We start from the raw sequence: 19683 nt of genomic DNA, 5'->3' as shown, positions 1-19683 counted from the left end.
TTCATTTTAATGCCTGGTCCAACTAAAGGTCCATTTGTTTGGACAAATATAAAGAGAACAACAAAAATAGCTCATAGTAGTTTAATGTAAGAGCTAATATCTAGGCATTTTCCATGTTTTCTTGATAAAAACCAATATCACTTAAGTTTTTACATCAATATCTATGGCACTGTACTGACAAAATCAATGCTTTTAGACATTTCATGTTTTCTTTTCTGTCTGTTTTAGTCACATGATACACACAGGAGTTAGTACTTGATTGCATAACCATTGTTTTTAATGGCTTTTGATGGTCTAATAATTTTTCTGCGACTGTATCAAGCAAAAAAATCATATTACTCTGTTTTATTACCGTGCAAATTTTGTTGCTTGCACTTTGTTTTTAATGGTATTTTTATTTTTGTAAAGCACACTGTATTATTTTTGTGTGTGAAACATTCTATATATTAAGATCTGGCAGTTACAAGGGAATTTGGGTGGAAAAGCCTGATCAGATTCTATATTCCACCACATGTCACTACTAAAGTAAAGGGGCATCAACAATGTTGTTGGAGACAACGTGGGCACACAATTGCTAATCACACTCACATTTTCTGGACTTGTAAAAAATTGAAATCTTTCTGGGAAAGGCTTTTTGAAATAATTGAGGATATTATGACCTTCACAATTCCTAAGGACCCCAAATTCCTTTTGCTGGGAGTGCTACCTGGAAATGTATGAGAGAAAGAAGACAAATACCTCTGTAAAATTCTTATAATCGCTTCCAAAAATGCTGTTACAAGGAACTGGCTCAAAACGGACGCACCCCATGAGGATCAGCGGCTTTAATAGAGGAAATCTACTCCATGGAAAGACTGACTTAAGCCCTACGACTCAAAGAACATATGTTCATGAAGCGCTGGACTACAAACAAAACAATGCTCAATTTCTGCTGTCTGGGATTTAAATATTTTCTGTTCAACCAGTGACCCCAGGTTTGTGTGTTTTGTGTGTTGTATTGTCTGTTTGTTGAAAAAAACAAATAAAAACAACGTATACAAAAAAAAAATCTGGCAATTGCAAATGAGAAACATATTTCATGAAAATGTGGAAATACTGACAAATGCAGCAGGAAAATGGATTTCACAGGAGATAGTGTCATAGACCCAGGGTGGCAGTCACCAGTTTTACAGTATATATGTGTGTATATCAGTGTTCATTTGTGAAAACGTCTAGACTGGAGGTACGTGAATGATCACCCAGGAGGCAGAGTTTGAGCATTTGATGCAGTGAGAAGCTGCTTGAACATTCACCTCTGTAAGAAATATCCACAGGAGAATCTCCACAGGAGTGTATATGTTCAGATGATCACTTTAATGAAGCACATGTCCTCAGGCAGACGGGATCAGCCCACCTCTCTGTATATTCTTTATGGGTGTGTCCATGGTTTAGATTTCTTCCAGCTGCCTCTCTCTCTCATCTTGTGAGACTTAAAGCAGTGAAAGAGTGAATGAGTGATTAACCAAAATGACCTGTGGCGAACCGTATAATTGCAGAGCAGATTCACCCTGTGTTATTTATTCCTTTTGACTTTATTGAAGTGAAATACGTGCATGCAGCATAAAGCCCTGGGTACCTGAAAGTGTGATTTTCTCCCCATGTTTTGACCCTATAAATTTTGCTTTAGTAGGTGTTTACTCTTAGCTCGCCGTGGCCCTCAAAGCCTGACCTGCTATCAACACGCTCTTTGATGAAAAATGTCTCAGGATGTATTTTTGCCTTGTCCTTCCAGTGATTATTGCTTTCCTGTCAGGTGCTGCAGTGTTTTGGTGCCTTTAAAAATGTTACACTCCACTGCACAGCACTCAACACAGGTACAGTATAACAAAGAAGGAAACGCTCAGGCTACCCAGAGGTGAATAAACAGGCACCTGGAATGAATAAAGGCATAAAGGTGTACAGTATTTTATGTACAACATGCTGTTATGTTTTCAGAAAATACAGTGTTAGAACAAAATCACCAATTCATGACTGAAGTGAAGTTACATGCACTGTAAAAAAAAAAAAAAAAAAAAAAAAAAAACTGTTGTTTTTACAGAAAAAAACTGGCAGCTGTGGTTTCCAGAACAACACTGTAAAAAACACATCCAACTGCAAACATATTTACAGAGTAACATGTAGATTTAACATGTTTAAACATGTAGATTTAACATTTTAAACATGTAGATTTAACAGTTTAAACATGTAGATTTAACAGTTTAAACATGTAGATTTAACAGTTTAAACATATAGATTGAACAGTTTAAACATGTAGATTGAACAGTTTAAACATGTAGATTGAACATTTTAAACATGTAGATTTAACAGTTTAAACGTGTAGATTTAACATTTTAAACATGTAGATTTAACAGTTTAAACATGTAGATTTAACATTTTAAACATGTAGATTTAACATTTTAAACATGTAGATTTAACAGTTTAAACATGTAGATTTAACAGTTTAAACATGTAGATTTAACATTTTAAACATGTAGATTTAACAGTTTAAACATGTAGATTTAACAGTTTAAACATGTAGATTTAACATTGGATTTAAATGGTAAATGTTCTGCACTTCTTTAGCACATTTTCTCCTCCTTCATGGTGTCCACAGCTCTTTCCAAATCCACCAGGTCCAACTGGGACCAGTTTAGGGTTCAGTGTCTTCCATGGACACTTGGACATATGGACAGTCAGAGCCAGGATTGGAACCACCAACCCTTTGGTTATTGGACGAGCCGCTCTACCAACTCTACCAACCCATTCATTTACTAATTTAAAATGGTACATTGTTAAATGCTTTTTTACAACGTTTTTATTTAAAAAAAAAAAAAAAGGAAAAAAAAAAGCAAATATGCCGTTATTTCAACATTATGGTCTTTGCAGTTTGAACGGCACCACGTTGTTTTTCAATGTACAGTTTTATTTTCTAAAAACAATAGAAATCCATCATTTCTACATCCAAATCTGGTTTTGTTCACATACTCTTCCTGTAAAAACTACAGCTATATTTGATTTAATCGTTAACACAAAAATCTTTTCAAATAAACAACTTTGCATTGTATTGTCACTTACAGTTTTTTTATGTTGCAATTTTACAACTTTTTGGTGTTAATTCTACAGTCATTTTTTACAGTGTGGCAGTTGTTTAGTACCTCACTGCTCCTAAAACAAGTAGGAAAACAACATGTTTCTAAACCTATTCGATCAGCATTCATAGTTCTCCTCACGTGGCATGAATTTTCAGCTTTATCTTCTACAGCAGCTGACTCCTTTATAAATCATTTCATCGTCTATGAGACCTGTAAAGATCTCCAAATCCTCCATATTCCCAGCGGTGTGTGTGGTGCACTGACCCTCTATTGTCTTCTTTGTAATTTTAAGCACATACAGTCTGGACTATCTGAGTTCAAAGTCTCAATGTTTGTCTCTGGTGCCTACAGTAATCTCCCTTCTTGTACGTCCAAATTACGATAAGCCCCGGCAGCTTTTGAGTGTGACTAAGTTGAAATAGCAGTGGTAATATGTCCAATCTGTGAGCTCCTACCTCTTGTCCCTGGGTTGTTATGATAATCCAGACTTTGGGCTGCAGTTGTCAGCAGTGGCTCTCCAACATGCTCTGGGCTCCCCGGGGTAGCAGCTGGCTACCTCTTATTTAAACTCTTACCCCAAGTGAACAGGATGCCTGCCATACCTGTGGAAGTAATATGAGTTCCCTGCACAATGCCGTCATGCTTAAAATGAGTTGGTCCAGCACAATGACTCTCAACTGTACCTCCAAATACAGTAACTGGCTCTGACTGGCTCTGCTGTCGGCCTGTTGCTATGTTTGTTGTAGACGTGGGTGTACATACACAGAGGAATTTAAGAGCATGTATTTAAAACGCTTCAGCCTTTATATATGACCAATGTACAGTATGTGTAAAGGCCAATGTTTTCATCACAGAAATGAAATACTTTACTGCGTTTGACCACAAGGTGTCTCTGTAACCTCAAAAACTGATGTGAGGGATTCCTTTTAATTAAGACAAGGTTCAAGGTTTGAGTTGCATTTTAGTGACATTAACCCTTTCATGCACAGTGGTCACTCCAGTGGTCAGTTCTTCTCCAGCTGTTCTCTTGTTTATTCATGGGTTTTGTTGTTTTAGTTCCATATCAGCCAACACAGTGGACACTTATACATCGTCCCAAAAACATTATAATTCAGACCATTATTGTAACTTTTCTAATCTTGATAAATCTGATCTACACTAACATGTTTAAGAGTAAATCAATTACTAATTGTTATTAGACTGTAATTAACAGTTTTCTTACACACAAAGGTTTTTTTTTTTTTTTTGCATATTATCTCCATGAAGTGAGTAATAACTAGTATTAGAGTATGTTTAAATGTGAGAAAACATCAGATAAGCGGCATTAAAAAGGTTTTTATTGCAAAGATTTCACACAGTATGTCACTTTCTGATGCTGGGTTTTAAAAATGTGTTTCTTTGCTTCAAAAATTAAACATATTGTGTCCAGCTGAGTGGACATTTTTGTAACTCCATGAAAAATAGATTCATAAAAAAAACCTCATTTGCATTGTTTGTTTTTTTGTTTTTTTTTTGTTTGTTTGTTTGTTTTTCAGATGCTTAAAAAGGAATAAAATCATTCAGGAAAAAAATATTGACTAAGGTTCTCATAATTCATGCATGAAAGGGTTAAGGGTTAATTCCAGTTCTTGGTTCTGGACTGAAAATATATCAGTTTAGGGTCCAATTTTCTCAGGAATCTGAATCTGAAATCATTTATGCAAAATCGTTTGTGGTTTTCAAATCACTGAGCCTTTATTGACACAAGATTGAAACAAAAAAAAAAAAAAAGAAATTTGGCCGATGCACGACTGGATTGAACCATTTAATTTGTGTCATAAATCCAACCTAACATGCTTTCTTCTGTTCATGTGTGAGCTTTGAATCCTCCCCAGTAGGCCTTCCTTCCTCCACTCCTGGATGGCTTTGGTCTGAAATTTAAAAATATAAATATATCAAGTAGGCATTCTTCCATAACGTGGAAGAGTTGTTTTATTAGTTGAACTCTAAATTGATCTATAGAAGCCTTCCTACAGTGATTCTGGCTGCTTACATTGGCTTCATCATTGACAGCGCCAGTCCAAATTGAACACATTGGTGGGCAGTTTCAAAAACCAATATGAAAATTTGGCTGTAAAAAAAAAAAAAAAAAAACTTGATCTTACTTTAGAAGTAAATGGGCCTAAATAATATAAACTAATTGTAGCCCTACACAATTTTTTCCCAATAAATCCAACACAAGACACTGCATGAAAGGTCTACATTTATTCCTCAATATTTTTTTCACAATAATGATACTCAAAGTTTCAACCTTGTCTTAACAGCTACAGTTCACATAGGACACTTCTGATGTGTCTGAGTAATACTCAGTTTGGAAATATTGATGAAGACAAAGATATGTGAGAAAATATTAATGATAAAAATATACAGAAAATCACAAATGTGCACAGGAACTGTTATTATGTCCTCTTTTCCAAATGATCAAGTAAATACAGGGTGGGGAAGCAAAATTTACAAAATTTTGAGGCAGGGATTGAAAGACAGTGTATGACCAATTAGTTTATTGAAAGTCATGAGAATTTATTTGTCACAAGAAAATTTACATGATAGAAAATGTTTTTATTCTATGTGTCCTCCTTCTTTCTCAATAACTGCCTTCACACGCTTCCTGAAACTTGCGCAAGTGTTCCTCAAATATTCGGGTGACAACTTCTCCCATTCTTCTTTAATAGTATCTTCCAGACTTTCTCGTAATAGTTTTGCTCATAGTCATTCTCTTCTTTCCATTCTAAACAGTCTTTATGGACACTCCAACTATTTTTGAAATCTCCTTTGGTGTGACGAGTGCATTCAGCAAATCACACACTCTTTGACATTTGCTTTCCTGATTACTCATATGGGCAAAAGTTTCTGAAAAGGTATGGATAATAGTGTTAGGCATGATTATGACATCATCATATGTTTGGCTTCAAAACAATTGATGTAGTGCCTGCTGAGAAAAAACAACTAAATGTTCATTGTAAATTTTGCTTCCCCACCCTGTAAATGTCTTATTATTTAATGGTCAGTGCAAAGAATTTCAGGTTATTTATCTGTTCATCCATGTAAAAAGAAAAATGACTGAAATCAGACATAAAATGTCTTTGTAAAAGTAACTGAAGAAATGCATCAGTGGTGACCCAAGCAAAATGTATCATGTAAGTGTAGAAAAACACAAAGGTATACATAAATTACTAATATTACACCGAGATTACTCAATGTATTTTCAATTGTAAAATATTCTATTATTTATGAACGTTTTTGTTTGTCAAAAATGCTAAGAAAAATATGGGATACAGTCAGTCTGCTCATTCATTCAGTTGCTGCAGAGTAAACACCCAGTGTAGATGTACTAATGGTGTGCAATATCTTGGAATGCAGTCAAACTATTTGTAATATTTTCAACAGTTTATCAGTTGTGTTGTCAATTCATCTGTTTTGCTTTGTCTCTACATGAATTGTCACATAAACCACATTGTTCCAGTTTTCTCAACTTGTTGGTTGTGACCCAAATGGGAGAGTGTGGAAAAAAGGATGTAAGTATCTCATATCCATATCAGACATTTATTTTGACAGATGTTCGTGAGAGATGTAGTTGAAAACAGCATAAAAGCCTTTGTTTATGTAGTCAGTGACATCAAGACAATGAAGCACTGTTTATAGCACTTTGTTGTTGTTTGTTAAATGCTATAAAGGATGGGTCACATCTTCATGACCGCAGTAGAATATAGGATCCAAGATGAGACATGTTTAGAGCTGCTGCTGGAGATAATATGTGAATCATCTTTCGCAACCCTCCAGGTATGACATAAAAAAACACAACAGATTTTTAAGGATATTTTAACCCTTTCATGCATACTGGTCACTCCAGTGGACATGTATTCTCCAGCTGTTCTCTTGTATATTCATGGGTTTTGTTGTTTCAGTTCCATATCCGCCAACACAGTGGACACTAATGCACCATCCCATAAACTGATATTCATACCATTACTGTAACTGTGCTGCTCTTGATAAACCTGATCTGCACTAACATGTTTGAGAGTAAATCAATTACTAGTTGTTATTAGATTGTAATTAACAGTTTTCTTACACAAAAAGGTTTTTTTTTTTGCATATCATTTCCATAAAGTGGGTAATAACTAGTATTAGAGTATGTTAACCCTTTTATGCACGAATTATGAGAACCTTAATCAAAATTTTTTCCTGAGTGTTTTTATTCCTCTTTAGGCATGAAAAAAACAATGCGATTGAAAAAATTCTTCTGAAAAACAAATTAAAATAAAATAAAATAAAATAAAAATAATTTTTAAAAATTTTAAAAATACATTAAAAAAATAATAATGAAAAAAAAAAAATTTCTTATGAACCTATTTTTCATTAAGTTGCAAAAATGTCCACTCAGCTGGACACCACACGTTTAATTTTCGATGCACAGAAACATGAATTTAGTGATAAATTGTATGAAAACTATGGGGAAGGCTTGTGATTCTGGGGGTTTATGGTCAGTAGAGATCTACATAATGTTACCAATTCATGTCAGGAAAGATATGTAGTGTCTTAAAACTTTAATAAAGATTTGTGTAAAAAAAATAAAAAAAAAATAAAAATAAAAAACAATAAAAAGAACAACAAAATCCATGAATATACAAGAGAACAGCTATAGAACAGCTGTCCACTGTTGTGACCAGTATGCATGAAAGGGTTAAAATGTGAAAAAACATCAGATTAGCTGCATAAAAAATGTTTTTATTTCATAGTTTTCACACAGTTTATCACTTTCTGTTATTGCATTTTATATACATGTTTCTGTGCTTCAGAAATTAAACATATGGTGTCCAGTTGAGTGAACATTTTTGTAACTCCATAAAAAATAGGTTCATTAAAAAAATTTCAATCACATTTTTTTCATGCCTAAAGAGGAATAAAAACACTTAGGGAAAAAAAATCTTGACTAAGGTTCTCATAATTCATGCAACAAGGGGTTAATTATTAAAAAAAAAAAAAAAAAAAAAACATGCTGAAATTGTGACATATTTATCTGTCCTTGCAAATTTCACTCAATTAAAGCTGTGTAAATGTTACAAATATCTATTTTTACAAATTTCATTTGAGGAAGTTGCTGAAATGTTAATGAAATATAGGTGATTATTGACACGAAGATGCATACTGGACAAAGTTTAGACTCTCTGTGTACAAGTAAATACTAGAATAGCCTATTGACCATACAATGCCATCCTTCATATGCCATAAGACCCATCTCAGACAATACTTTGAGGTATAACAGTTTTGTTATCCCTTTTAACCTCTTATTAGACATATTGTCCTTTTCTGTTTGTAATATATTGTTTTTGTGACAGATCTAGCAGAGGCGGTTGAACTTGACTTCACTCCACTTGATTTGTCACTTGTTTGACCTGAACAGTGACTTGTCTTGTGTTGCTTGGCTTAACTTGCTTGATTTGTTTACTACAGAAACGAAGGAATCACTTGAGACTTAAGGGTTAAGACTTGAGACTTTCTTGTTAGTCATTCATGTGTGACTTCTATCCTGCGACCTGCGAACCATGCATGTAAATTAGCTATGTTGTTTTTTTTTTTCTTTTTGCAATAATCTGGCATGTTTACATCTTATATTACTCTTTGACTGATGCTCAGCAATGTAGATTGTCCTTTTTAGATAAAGAAAATAATAAGTAACACATGATAAAATTGGCCTAAGCTTGCATTCCATTGTTCCATGTTAAATTTGCATGTGGATTTTTCATATTTATTAAATCAAAACAAACACATAGAATAACCCATAGCACTGTGTATTTATTCAGCATGTTTAATCAGTTCTTTGTGGTGCTGTGCTATCTTTGTTGCCCTGTTTTTGCACCAGTACCAGATGGGAGGGCTTTTCCCTCACAGACCCCAGCTGATGAGCCGTCTCAGATGCAATCATTGCTCACAGCCCTTGTGTGTTTTTAAAAACTATCCCCCTGTAGCGGCTGCGTTATCTAATTTTGTGGAACCACTTATCGTTTTCCTCTGCCTCGTTCCATCCCCTGCCAGTTGGTGCGCAGAGCTCTGTACATCACAAGACGATTTCCCTGAAGAACTCCAGAGCTCCTCTCTGCATCTCAGTTCAGATGCTTTTCCCTTTAATTATACCCCTGCCTTAAATTCAGCCTTGAAAATATAACAACCCCCTTGCATACAGTAAGACAGCAGAGAAACAAATATGGAAGGATCGGAAAAAAAAAAAATTAAAAAAGGGCAGATGGAAAAGCGTTCATAGTTTTTTTTTGGATTTAAGCCTAAACATAGCTACAAAGAACAGTCTTCAAGAATTACATTTGGAGGTGAAACATCATAGTTAAAGGGGCGATGAAAGGCGATTCTGCTTCTTTGTTTTTTCTGAATCTAAAAATAGCTCTTGCTGAGCAGGCAGTGGAGCTAAGCTGCAGTCCCTTCTCTTGCTCCTTTTCCCTCTTTTTCTGTCACTCAGTCTCTTGCAGATAAAATAAATGATGTGGTGCATGCAAGGTGACGTTAATTAAAACATGTTACAATTATTCAGTCAATTTGCTTGCAATATTAATAAACTGCTCCTATTTAATGCATTGTGTGTAGTGTGAAATTAATAACTGTGTGATAATTGAGCAGAGTGTCACTAGTGATACTGTGCATCATCTTCCTGAAACATATAAAGACCACTGATCTCTTCATTTTCTCTCCTCCTTCGTCACAAACATGCACACACACACACGCACGCACACACACACACACACACACACACACACACACACACACACACACACACACACAAATGAATAGGCAATACTGCTGTTGCTAAGGCAGCTGATAAAGCTTTCTGTCACTTGTGTGGCTGTATCCAGGCAATTACACAATGCCAACAGGTCCAGCACATATTTATCAGTATTGCTGCTGTGCTCACATCCCTAGCAACCTTGTGCTATTGTCCTGCAGATTAGTTCCCTGCCCACACAGAGATACCATACTGCTGTACTATACAATCTATTTTTACCAGAAGCATGTTAATCTGTTTGTGGTTAAAGGTGTTACTCTGCCAACACATACTCATGATTAAGGGATTGTCACCGAAATTACTGACATGTGTTTTAATTGTACAGCGCATGCATGTACGTACAGTATGCATGTGTAGTGTAGAATTTGCAGCCACGGGGAAGAAGCAAGTCAATTCACAATATTTGCCCCGTATTGCGTAAAGCCTGGCATTGGAAATGAGGAATTTTCTTCACAAGCAGCCAAAACACCCTCAGACAGTGGGAGTGATTGAGCACATAATTTACTTTCTCTTGGCTTGTGGAGCAACACACAAAAGGAAGAATGTAGGAAATCACCCAGAACTGAACCAAAAGAGGCAAATGTCTTTTGCAGCATTTTGTGCACATTGTGTTATGTTACTGTCCAAAGAATAGGTGGCTATTAAGACACATATTATACAATCCTCCCTTCTGCACAAGTAAAAAAAAAAAAAAAAAAGATAAGAAAAAGAAAATACTCAAGTTAGTAGATGCATTGCCATGAGCTCTGAGCGGGAGATTATAACAGCTCAGAAACAGGGAGGTTGCAAAGGCAAAGAAATCAGTGGCAGGCGACTGTATCTGCCACTTTAGTCAAATCCAGAACACAAATATTCACGCATACAAATAAAGATAACCTTTCAGAGTGTGCTATTTGACTGCATACAAATAATTTAGCTTCATTATCAGGGCCTTGGCTATAAATGATGCAAGAATAGGATAAACTAGAATACTGAGTTGCCTAACGTAAACACACACAGCATGCAAATCCAGAAATATATTACACAAATCTGTTGATTGTATTTACAAATAAAGCTGACACCTTCAGTGGGAAATTTAGCAGTATTTCACTCATCAGCAGAGACAACAATTATCACAGCTTCACAAACAATTAACACACACATACAATCCACGTAAGAGATGCTACGTGTTGATTTCACAGCTGCATGTTCACTATACTCACTGCATTTGGCACAAATTACCCCTGTTCTGCAACGACAAATTATCTGTGTGTTATGTAATACCAAGAACACACTCAATACGTGAACAACAATATGTTTGTGAGAATGTTTACATGTGGGCAGCAATTTATCATATTAGTTACATTATGTTTGACCATAATGAGATAAACCACAGTTTATTCTGAATTGTTGATGTCAGTGTTTTGTTTCCATTTCAGATATTATCAGGTTACACACTGAATAGTTTTGGCATGAAATATGTGTATGGAACACCGATACAAATAGTGAGATTGTAGATCATGTTTACAGATAAAAAAAATTATCTATGTAAAACACAGATTGCAATGATGATGTAAGCTTGTTGTTGACTTTCCCAGTCTGAATGACTGAGCAGAGGAGAGGGGGCGGGGCGTCATTAAGCCATAGTTAGTGATGACCCTCCAAGCAGAAATGAGTAGTAGTGGGGGATGGGCAGGACGCTGTTTGTTATGACTAGTGCTGCTTTGGCTGCGGGACAAACTTTCACAGGTCTCGGTATTTTTTTCTTCTCCGTCTCATTTGTCATGTACAGCAAAGGAAATGCTCCCCCATTTTACTAAAATTATCTCAAACGGACCTGGATCTATCGTTTAACCACCACTGAAGGACGTTTTCCATCTTTCACAAAACAGAGACTGTTTGGAATATAGGTTAGTAGCCGACACATCTACTCATATACGCTTTCTATGTGTAATTTAAGAAACAAAGATGTGTTCACCGGTATACTTGTGTAAATATTGCAACTAAAAGACTGCGATCGCTTTATGTGTTGTAATAACCACGAGTTTAGTGTTTAATTGAGCTCTAGAAAGTGTCTGTTTGAAATAACAGTAGTTAAAGGCAGCTCTTTTATGCATGGCGGGTCACTTCAGTGTGTCGAATGTCTGAAGCCGTTGCTGGCTTCTTACCGCCTGGCTTTAGCATTAATTTTATAACCTGCCGATACTTAATATAAGTGTGAAAAAGATAAGGCAGTCGATTATAGCGATAACATGGTATGATCTGAACACCGGAGAAACGGAAGATATCGTCTCTTTAGCGGATCTATCCAAGTAGGTAGGAGAATGTAACAACACTGTCATTAGCATAGCATAGCATGCTAGTATTAGCTAGCTCCCTAGCTTGTTAGCAGGTTTAGATTCATACCGAGCCGCGATTTTACTGTGTAATGTTTTCTTAAATAGATTAACGGTAGCTCAAAAGTTGTACCAGTGGAAATCAGCAATCTCTCAACAACTAGGAGCTTCATTCGTATGGTAGTTAACTGCTACTGAGTTGCAGAAAATAACCACATTTTAGACGGCCATGCCCAACTAGCATGTGAGGTGAAGGGTACGGCCACCGCCACGGTAAACTGTTAACTTGCATGCTAGTCAGCAAGCTAACATTGTGCAGCTAGCTCACAGCATTGTGGACTGAAGACCGTGCTTTTTTGGCAAGTAATAAATAGGTAATTACAACAATTTACCAAAGTATTTAACGAGGCACTGGTGCTGCGTGTTCACCTCATCCTCCCAGCTCAGATAAAGCCTTGTCCTAAATTAGAAATTGCACATATCCACTTAGTGACAGGTGACATGTGGACAATTGTCATGCCACCTTTAAGTTACAATAGTTGAGAGTTATACAGTTGTTGCACGTTTAAATAAGTTGTTAGCTTGCTATCGGTATATGCTAACCATTCACTTTATTATTAACATACTCCATGGTCTGGACTGCAGTCATTCATTGGCGCTGCCTCGAACCACAGTCTAACGTACACACTGTAGTTTATTCAGCCCATTCACTCGCCGCCGTTTATGGGGGATGGGCATTGTATTTCCGCGAGTAGCATGCGATGCTAGTTTGCTAATTTAGCTACCGGCAGATTAGCATGATGACATAATTTGCCAGCATTTAATTTGCACGAAATCGGTCTGTCCTGGAGGAGGTTACTCAAACAGGCGAGACTCTTATGCTGTTAGATAATGATAGGTTTGCCCTAAATGGTGAAGCAATAAAATATTACATGACGCAGTTGAGTGTACAGATAAAATAGATTGTTTGGGTGAGATCAGCTGCTGGCTAATTTACCATTGTGAGACAACTGAATATGTGTCCACTAAATCAAATTATCTGTGGTATTTCAGTGTCTTCCATATCATTTATGTTCATCTTGTCAGGAAGACATCTCATGACCCTGTAAAGATAACTTCATACTAAGCTATGTAAACTTTAAAATCTAGCACTTTCTCTGTAAATTCAATGTTTAAAAAAAAACACCATGCGGAAAGGCTTATCTATTATTTTGTTTAAAATTACCTACTGAATAAATACACTTACCAAAAAAGGTAAATACACATCTCTGATTAATTTGTCCTCTTATTAAGCAAATCATTTTTATTATAAAACATTAATAGCTAAATAGAAAGCACTTGCAATTACAGCTATCTGGTTTGGGCTGCATGACTTGCTGACAAAGTCATATAAAGTAGAGTAGAGTAGGTCTTTATTGTCACTATAAAAACATTGTTGAAAAAACAGAACTAAAACAGTGAAACACAGTTTGGCATCCTCCATGGCAGTAATATACAAAATGAAATAGAGGAGGTAAGTAAAAATAAGGTGAATAAATGTACATAGAAATGAATAAAATATGAAAATATATCAAACGCAGACTAAATGGTATGTACAGCAAAATTATATAGACAATATAATGCTATTATTTTGATCTACACTGGGATTGTAACTGGACCATATTTGTTTGGTTATCATGAAAAATGAAAGTTTGCGGGCACTTTTGAAATATATGTTTTGTCCAACAATTAATATAAACTAAAAGAAATGTTTAAAAAAATAACCTCTCTGCTCAGTATCATTGAATCCAAAGTATCAACGTACGGACACTGAACCTTTAAACTACAACTTTTTGTAATTAAATGATTGAATTTCAATCAGTATTCATTAATTGTGCTGCTCTAGTTGCAAATAAATATGTAAATATAGGCCCCTTCACAAAAGTACTGTTTTGTTGTTCGTTCCAGACTTTTCATACCCTTGTCATTTGGTTTCAATTTGACAGTAATACCTCTTTTAAGTCTGACGTCCTCGTTTTGTCTCGGCTGGTCGAAGTCCTCCTCTCGTTCTGAATCACCCTACGTCTGTGTCGTACTCGTTCAATTCATGTTTATTTGCATTGCCTTCATACACATTTCTGGCCTGTATCAGTGCTGCCTCGCAAGAATAATAGGCACTGAAATGACAAAAATTGCGTGAAGAGCAAAAGAATACAGTTTGCCACATGATAGGAAAGGATAGTTGAAGGCGGTCATTTTCTCTGTCATCATATTATGCAACCCTGTGTTGTACAACAGTAAAGATACATGACTGTAAGAAGAGACTGAAAGAGTTTGGGTGACTCAACTAGAAACTGACCAGTGACCGTTTAATATTCCACCTAAAATAAGTTTCCATTAAAGTAAGTTACCAGTAGCAAATCTGTGCTTTCTGTTTTATTTCTAATATATGTCGTATTTAGACTTTTAATTATTATCTATACTGTGCATTCCACTGTTATCCAAGGGCTATTTTGGCTTTTATATTGCTGACCCAGTTTCTTTCATTCAAAGGGGACACACCCTTATTGTACATGACACTTTCTTCCAGCTGGTTTTACACCTACTCTCTGACACACTGCTGCTAAATGTTTAGTGTAATTAAGGTCATTTTTGTTGTAGGACTGCTAGATAAACACTAACCTCCTTAAATACATGCTGCAGCACTTGCATTGTGGAGGACACAGTTCTTTCACTGAGAGTGTTATTTTCTTGTTTAAAAATTCACCACAACTTTATCTAACATAAGTAGTCAGAGCCAGTACAATTCAGGTAAAGTTAGAGTAGAAATACACATTATTTTTGCACTTCCTTGCACTTGAAGAAATGCAGTTATTCCCTTTTTCCTTCTCTCTCAGGGGCCGAGAGTTCTTGCTGAGGACACCGGAGCTATGATAGGCGTTTGAAAACATCTTGATCACATGGGTAGTGTATCTTACCTTGTCTCCTGTGTAATATCACACCTTTCTTTTTTCCCCTCAGATGTATTTTTGTGCTTCTCACTATTGCAGTCTGAAAGAGGTGTCAGGACTTGTATAGAGGAAAAGATAATAGATCTTATTTGGCTCTAATAACTTTGAGCAAGAATTCGGCAAGGTTTACCAGTTAACCAAAATGTATGGCAGGTATTATCATTCACATACTAATAATCTAGGATGTTGTTTTCATCATGTTGCCATGCATGTAAGTGTTGACCTCGCTGGTCTTGTTGTAATGGTGTAGGAATATTTACAGTGGTTTCAGTAAAGGGACATTATAATTTTTCCTGTTTTAACTATATGATTTTTGACTAAAAAGGGCTTCTTTGGTCTTAATCTGTCTGACTGATCCTCTGAATATGGACACACAATTTCCATGTCTGTGTTAATTTGGTTTGTGGTTTGATTGAACACTTGCACATGTGGGTTTGTGCAGGATTCAGCAGACTGTGATGCTAATTCATTACATTTTAGGTGTTTTTTCTTTTGCTTACAATATTTAACTGTCAAAAACTGTGGTTGTGAGTTATACACAAGAAAGTACATATTTATTACCAAATCAGTGGTCCAAAGACAGCTTGTATACAGCACTGAACTGTATGTCTTTGGCTGATGTATTGATATCTACTATTTATGCATTTATCAGTGAAACCTCTGACTTCTGCTGTGAAATGTTTATTCTTATAAACTTTTTAATTAGAGAACTCGTTCACATCCTTATTAGATGAAGTCAAAACCACACTGAGTTTCAAAACATGCCCTTGATTCTCTTTTAAACACAAATTTAATGCATTTAATGCTTGTCATCACAAGTGGTGAATAAGTGCGCTTGACCTTTAATTTCACTGATGTAAGTACATTTTCTCATCATTGTTAAATCAAAATGAAAAAAAAAAATAAACCACTTTGCTGTTAAAACCAGATCGTACCAAATGTCCTCCTCATTTAGTCATCAGTGAGAGACTGCAGTAGCTTTGCAGACATGATAATGTGGTGATGATTTTCATAAGGAAAAGCTACTTCTTTGTCTTTTTTAAATGATCAAAACTGTAGATGCTGGTGCTTATAATGTACTTAGTGATCTGTCATATAAAACAGCCAAATATTTGATGATAAATTAGTCAGCACATTCTTGCAGCTGAACTCTGACCCAGTTCACTGACTTGACTTGTTTAGTCAGTGATGAAATTTTTCAGCAAAGTTGAAACTAGGTTAGTGTCAAATTTGCACTAGTGGTTTATCAACACGCTGCTTCTGCACCTTAATGCTACAGTTCAGTTCAACATAAATCTGGGCAATATCATCTGCCGTATTATCAAAATAAAAACCACACCACACCAGTCAATATCAATAATTAAATGTCAGTATTATGTTTTGAAGGTGATTTTTTTGGTGCTGAATGAAACTTGAAGAAACGTAAAGGTGATTTTTGGTTTTAAATTATGGGACATAACAAAATGAAAATGACCTTAAAGATGCAATTAGATGAAATGTAAACAACTGAAAGACAGAAAAAAAAATTATGTAAAAGACACAACAGAAATTACATAGAAAGACATCGAGATAAAAACATGGAGTAGATGATGTAAGACAATTACTCAAAAGGGGAAAATAAAAAAAGACAAAATGTTGTGAACAGAAGATGTAAGAAGTTAACAAGATGTAACAAAACAAGAAACCACCTGCAGTCTAGTTTTGTGATTGATGATTATGTCTTTGACGTTCTTTACTTTTTATTTAATCTGAATAATCTCAAGGAAAATTTGCGCGTAAAATGGAATCGCAACATGACATAAATTTATTGCACAATAACTGTCAGCATTGTTTTATTGTCCAGCCATAATTTAACCGCCTGCACAGAATGGTGCACTTGTGCATTGGAGAATGCAAGTATGTTTTGCTGAATTCATGCTGTGTGTTGGACCATATCTGATGTTTTCAAGCCATTTACTGAGCTGTAGTGACCAAGCTTCAATACAGGGAACACTATCCATGGGGACAGCTCTGACCGCCTTGTTAGGGATTGCTGGAGGGCTTATACTAGATTCCAGGCCTCTTGGTTAAGTTGGTCTTGGATCTCAGCCTCTGGGATGCGGCAGGAGTCATGTTGACTTTTTCAGAGGGCTGGCATGATGGAAACAGAAGCCCTGTGCCTTGTCCAGACCTCTTGTTTATTTCCACAGTCCCATTTAAACAGTACGGGTTCTGCATGAATAAATACACAGGGCAAATGCAAGCACTGTTGACTCTGTTATTGCTGGGGTTTAAAGCCCTCTATTCCAGACGCTTTAGTCCAAAACACCCAGCCTGAAGATGGCTGGTAATTATTTCCAGTTGTAGGTTAATGAATGGAAACCAGTGCCCTGTCTAGAACCAGTAGACTCCTGCAGCCAGTAAATGTAGGTGGAAACAAAACGTAGTTCACCAAATGGCAGATTGCAGCTTGTGATTGCCCTCTTCACTTTTTTGAAGTTGCTAGATTTAGGTCAAGTGTGGTGTGGTGACTTTTTTTTTTTTTAACCTCTTCCTCTTCTCTGGTTTCCTCTTGTGTGCCAGTTTGGTAGTGAGCTGTGTAGTTAGCTCGTAGTGTAACGTTATCCTCGCTGTGAGCTCTTGTTTACACCTGGCTTCACGCCTTCCCATGTCATCTTTCTTTTTACTATCTATTTATGTTACTATGGAATGTTAATGCGTGAGTATGACATGCCATTTTCATACGACTGGTTCAGCACGGTATGTAATATCAGCAGCTCTGAGACTCGGACTTTCTTTTACAGGCTCCTATCCTGTGCTGACCCAATGGTTTAATCGCCAGGACTAAAAATGAGCATAAGCAGTGATGAGGTTAATTTCCTGGTTTACAGATACCTGCAAGAGTCAGGTAAGTTCAACAAAGAATCTAATTTTCTAAGCTACTTGTTATCATTACGTTGGTCTTTATTGCCTTTAAATATGATTGTTAGTCCTTTTACTGTAAGTTAATTTGTCTGTCTGTAATGTAACCATGATTTTATGCTCCACATTACCCATACCTGCTCCAGGCTTCTCCCACTCAGCATTCACCTTTGGCATAGAGAGCCACATCAGCCAGTCCAACATCAATGGAGCCCTGGTGCCCCCTGCTGCCCTCATCTCCATCATCCAGAAGGGCCTGCAGTATGTCGAGGCTGAAGTCAGCATCAACGAGGTCAGTCACCTCTACAGCGTCACTTACTAATAAGTATAACCTTTACAATGTACCAGGGAATAGAGGTGCAATGTCAGCTTTGTATTTTGTTTACTCCGGCTCATGTGTCATAATGAATTTGGCTGCTATTTAAAGCTGTCCTAAGCAGAAATCCGGAAAAGGCAAAATAAGCAGTGTCTATTATTGAGCTTAACATTGGCAATAACCTCTAACCCCATCCTATGATCTTTCATTTTGGTGAATTGTGGGGATTCTGTCATTTTGTGTTGTCTTATTACTATGTTTTTGAAATCTCACATGATGACTTTCTCTGCTAATTGGACAAATAACGCCCAGAGTCACTTCCCTCTAGAGTATTTAATCAAGAATGTAAAACTTATACACTAGGGTGCCGTTCTTAGATGTCCTTTTGTCATAGAGCACTAGAGTTTTTACCACATACTTTATCAGTCTTATCAGTTAAGTCAGGGATTAATCATTATTTTAATATGAAATTATCTGTATTGGATCTAGTAACATCTTTAACAGGGGAATCTGTGAGTTGTTTCTACTCTGTATGCTTTCTACACTGCATGTCAAAATTCAGAAGAGATCAAATAATGATAGTGATTAACGTCATGTCCACATGAAATCACATCTTGTCCTATCCGATCTTCTTCTTTGTCGTTTTCATAAAAGTGCTCCGTATACTCAGAGTAGTTTCAGGAAATGTCTGTGTCCACACGAAACCACTGAAAACGATGTAGTACAAATGCCAGGCCCGTATGTGGTGTTGTAATGCTCTCACAAAAAAATGGAGAAGACGTGGAGGGCACGTTTAGAGCTTGCTTGGTTCTGTCGAGTCTGATCCAGTACTTCCTCCTGGTTGCCCCACTCTGTGGTAGATCCAAGAGCATGTAGTGAATATCGTTATCTATGGTTGTTTGTTGCTCATTGTAATGAAAGAATAGCTGAAGATTTTGGTTCAGTATTTCCAATAAGCTCAATAGCTGTTTTAGCACGAGCACTACTCTGTAGTCCACCATTGTTGTTGTTGTTGTGAAGTGGCGTCTTGCTTCCAGGGTAAAAGGTGAGAGAGATGGGGCCATGACATTATCGTTTCAGAAAAGTTGTGGTTTGGTCGCACAGACGAATACACAAAACCAGCATTTTCAAATGTGTCCACCTTGGGACCCGGTTTCAAAAAGTTGTGGTTTCAGTGACTGAAAATGGTGGTTTCATGTTGATGAAAGGCCTATCTGATGCA

The 19683-nt window shown here is 36.4% G+C and overlaps 2 protein-coding genes across 6 annotated transcripts in view; one reads left to right on the top strand and one right to left on the bottom strand.

Moving 5' to 3' along the window:
- The window catches only part of kcnmb2a (potassium large conductance calcium-activated channel, subfamily M, beta member 2a), a 27420-nt gene extending 9527 nt beyond the window's left edge, over window positions 1-17893 (bottom strand). Inside the window, exon 1 of the mRNA XM_030160627.1 lies at window positions 17772-17893. Coding sequence (XP_030016487.1) covers window positions 17772-17893 — 122 coding nt within the window. The remainder of the gene's footprint in view (window positions 1-17771) is intronic.
- The window catches only part of tbl1xr1b (TBL1X/Y related 1b), a 21615-nt gene continuing 13545 nt past the window's right edge, over window positions 11614-19683 (top strand). The window contains exons 1-4 of one of the 5 annotated variants that reach the window (XM_030160048.1): window positions 11614-11828; window positions 15131-15197; window positions 18028-18131; window positions 18292-18437. In XM_030160048.1, coding sequence (XP_030015908.1) covers window positions 18074-18131; window positions 18292-18437 — 204 coding nt within the window. In that variant the 5' untranslated portion in view covers window positions 11614-11828; window positions 15131-15197; window positions 18028-18073. Of the gene's footprint in view, window positions 11829-12033; window positions 12235-15130; window positions 15198-18027; window positions 18132-18291; window positions 18438-19683 lie in introns of those variants that run through there. The other 4 variants (XM_030160050.1, XM_030160046.1, XM_030160047.1 and 1 more) reach the window with 4 other exon arrangements.

Source organism: Sphaeramia orbicularis, chromosome 17, assembly GCF_902148855.1.
Source record: "Sphaeramia orbicularis chromosome 17, fSphaOr1.1, whole genome shotgun sequence".
Lineage (NCBI taxonomy): Eukaryota > Metazoa > Chordata > Actinopteri > Kurtiformes > Apogonidae > Sphaeramia > Sphaeramia orbicularis.
Note: the sequence above shows the minus strand (reverse complement) of the source record. Positions and strands in the feature narration are given on the sequence as shown.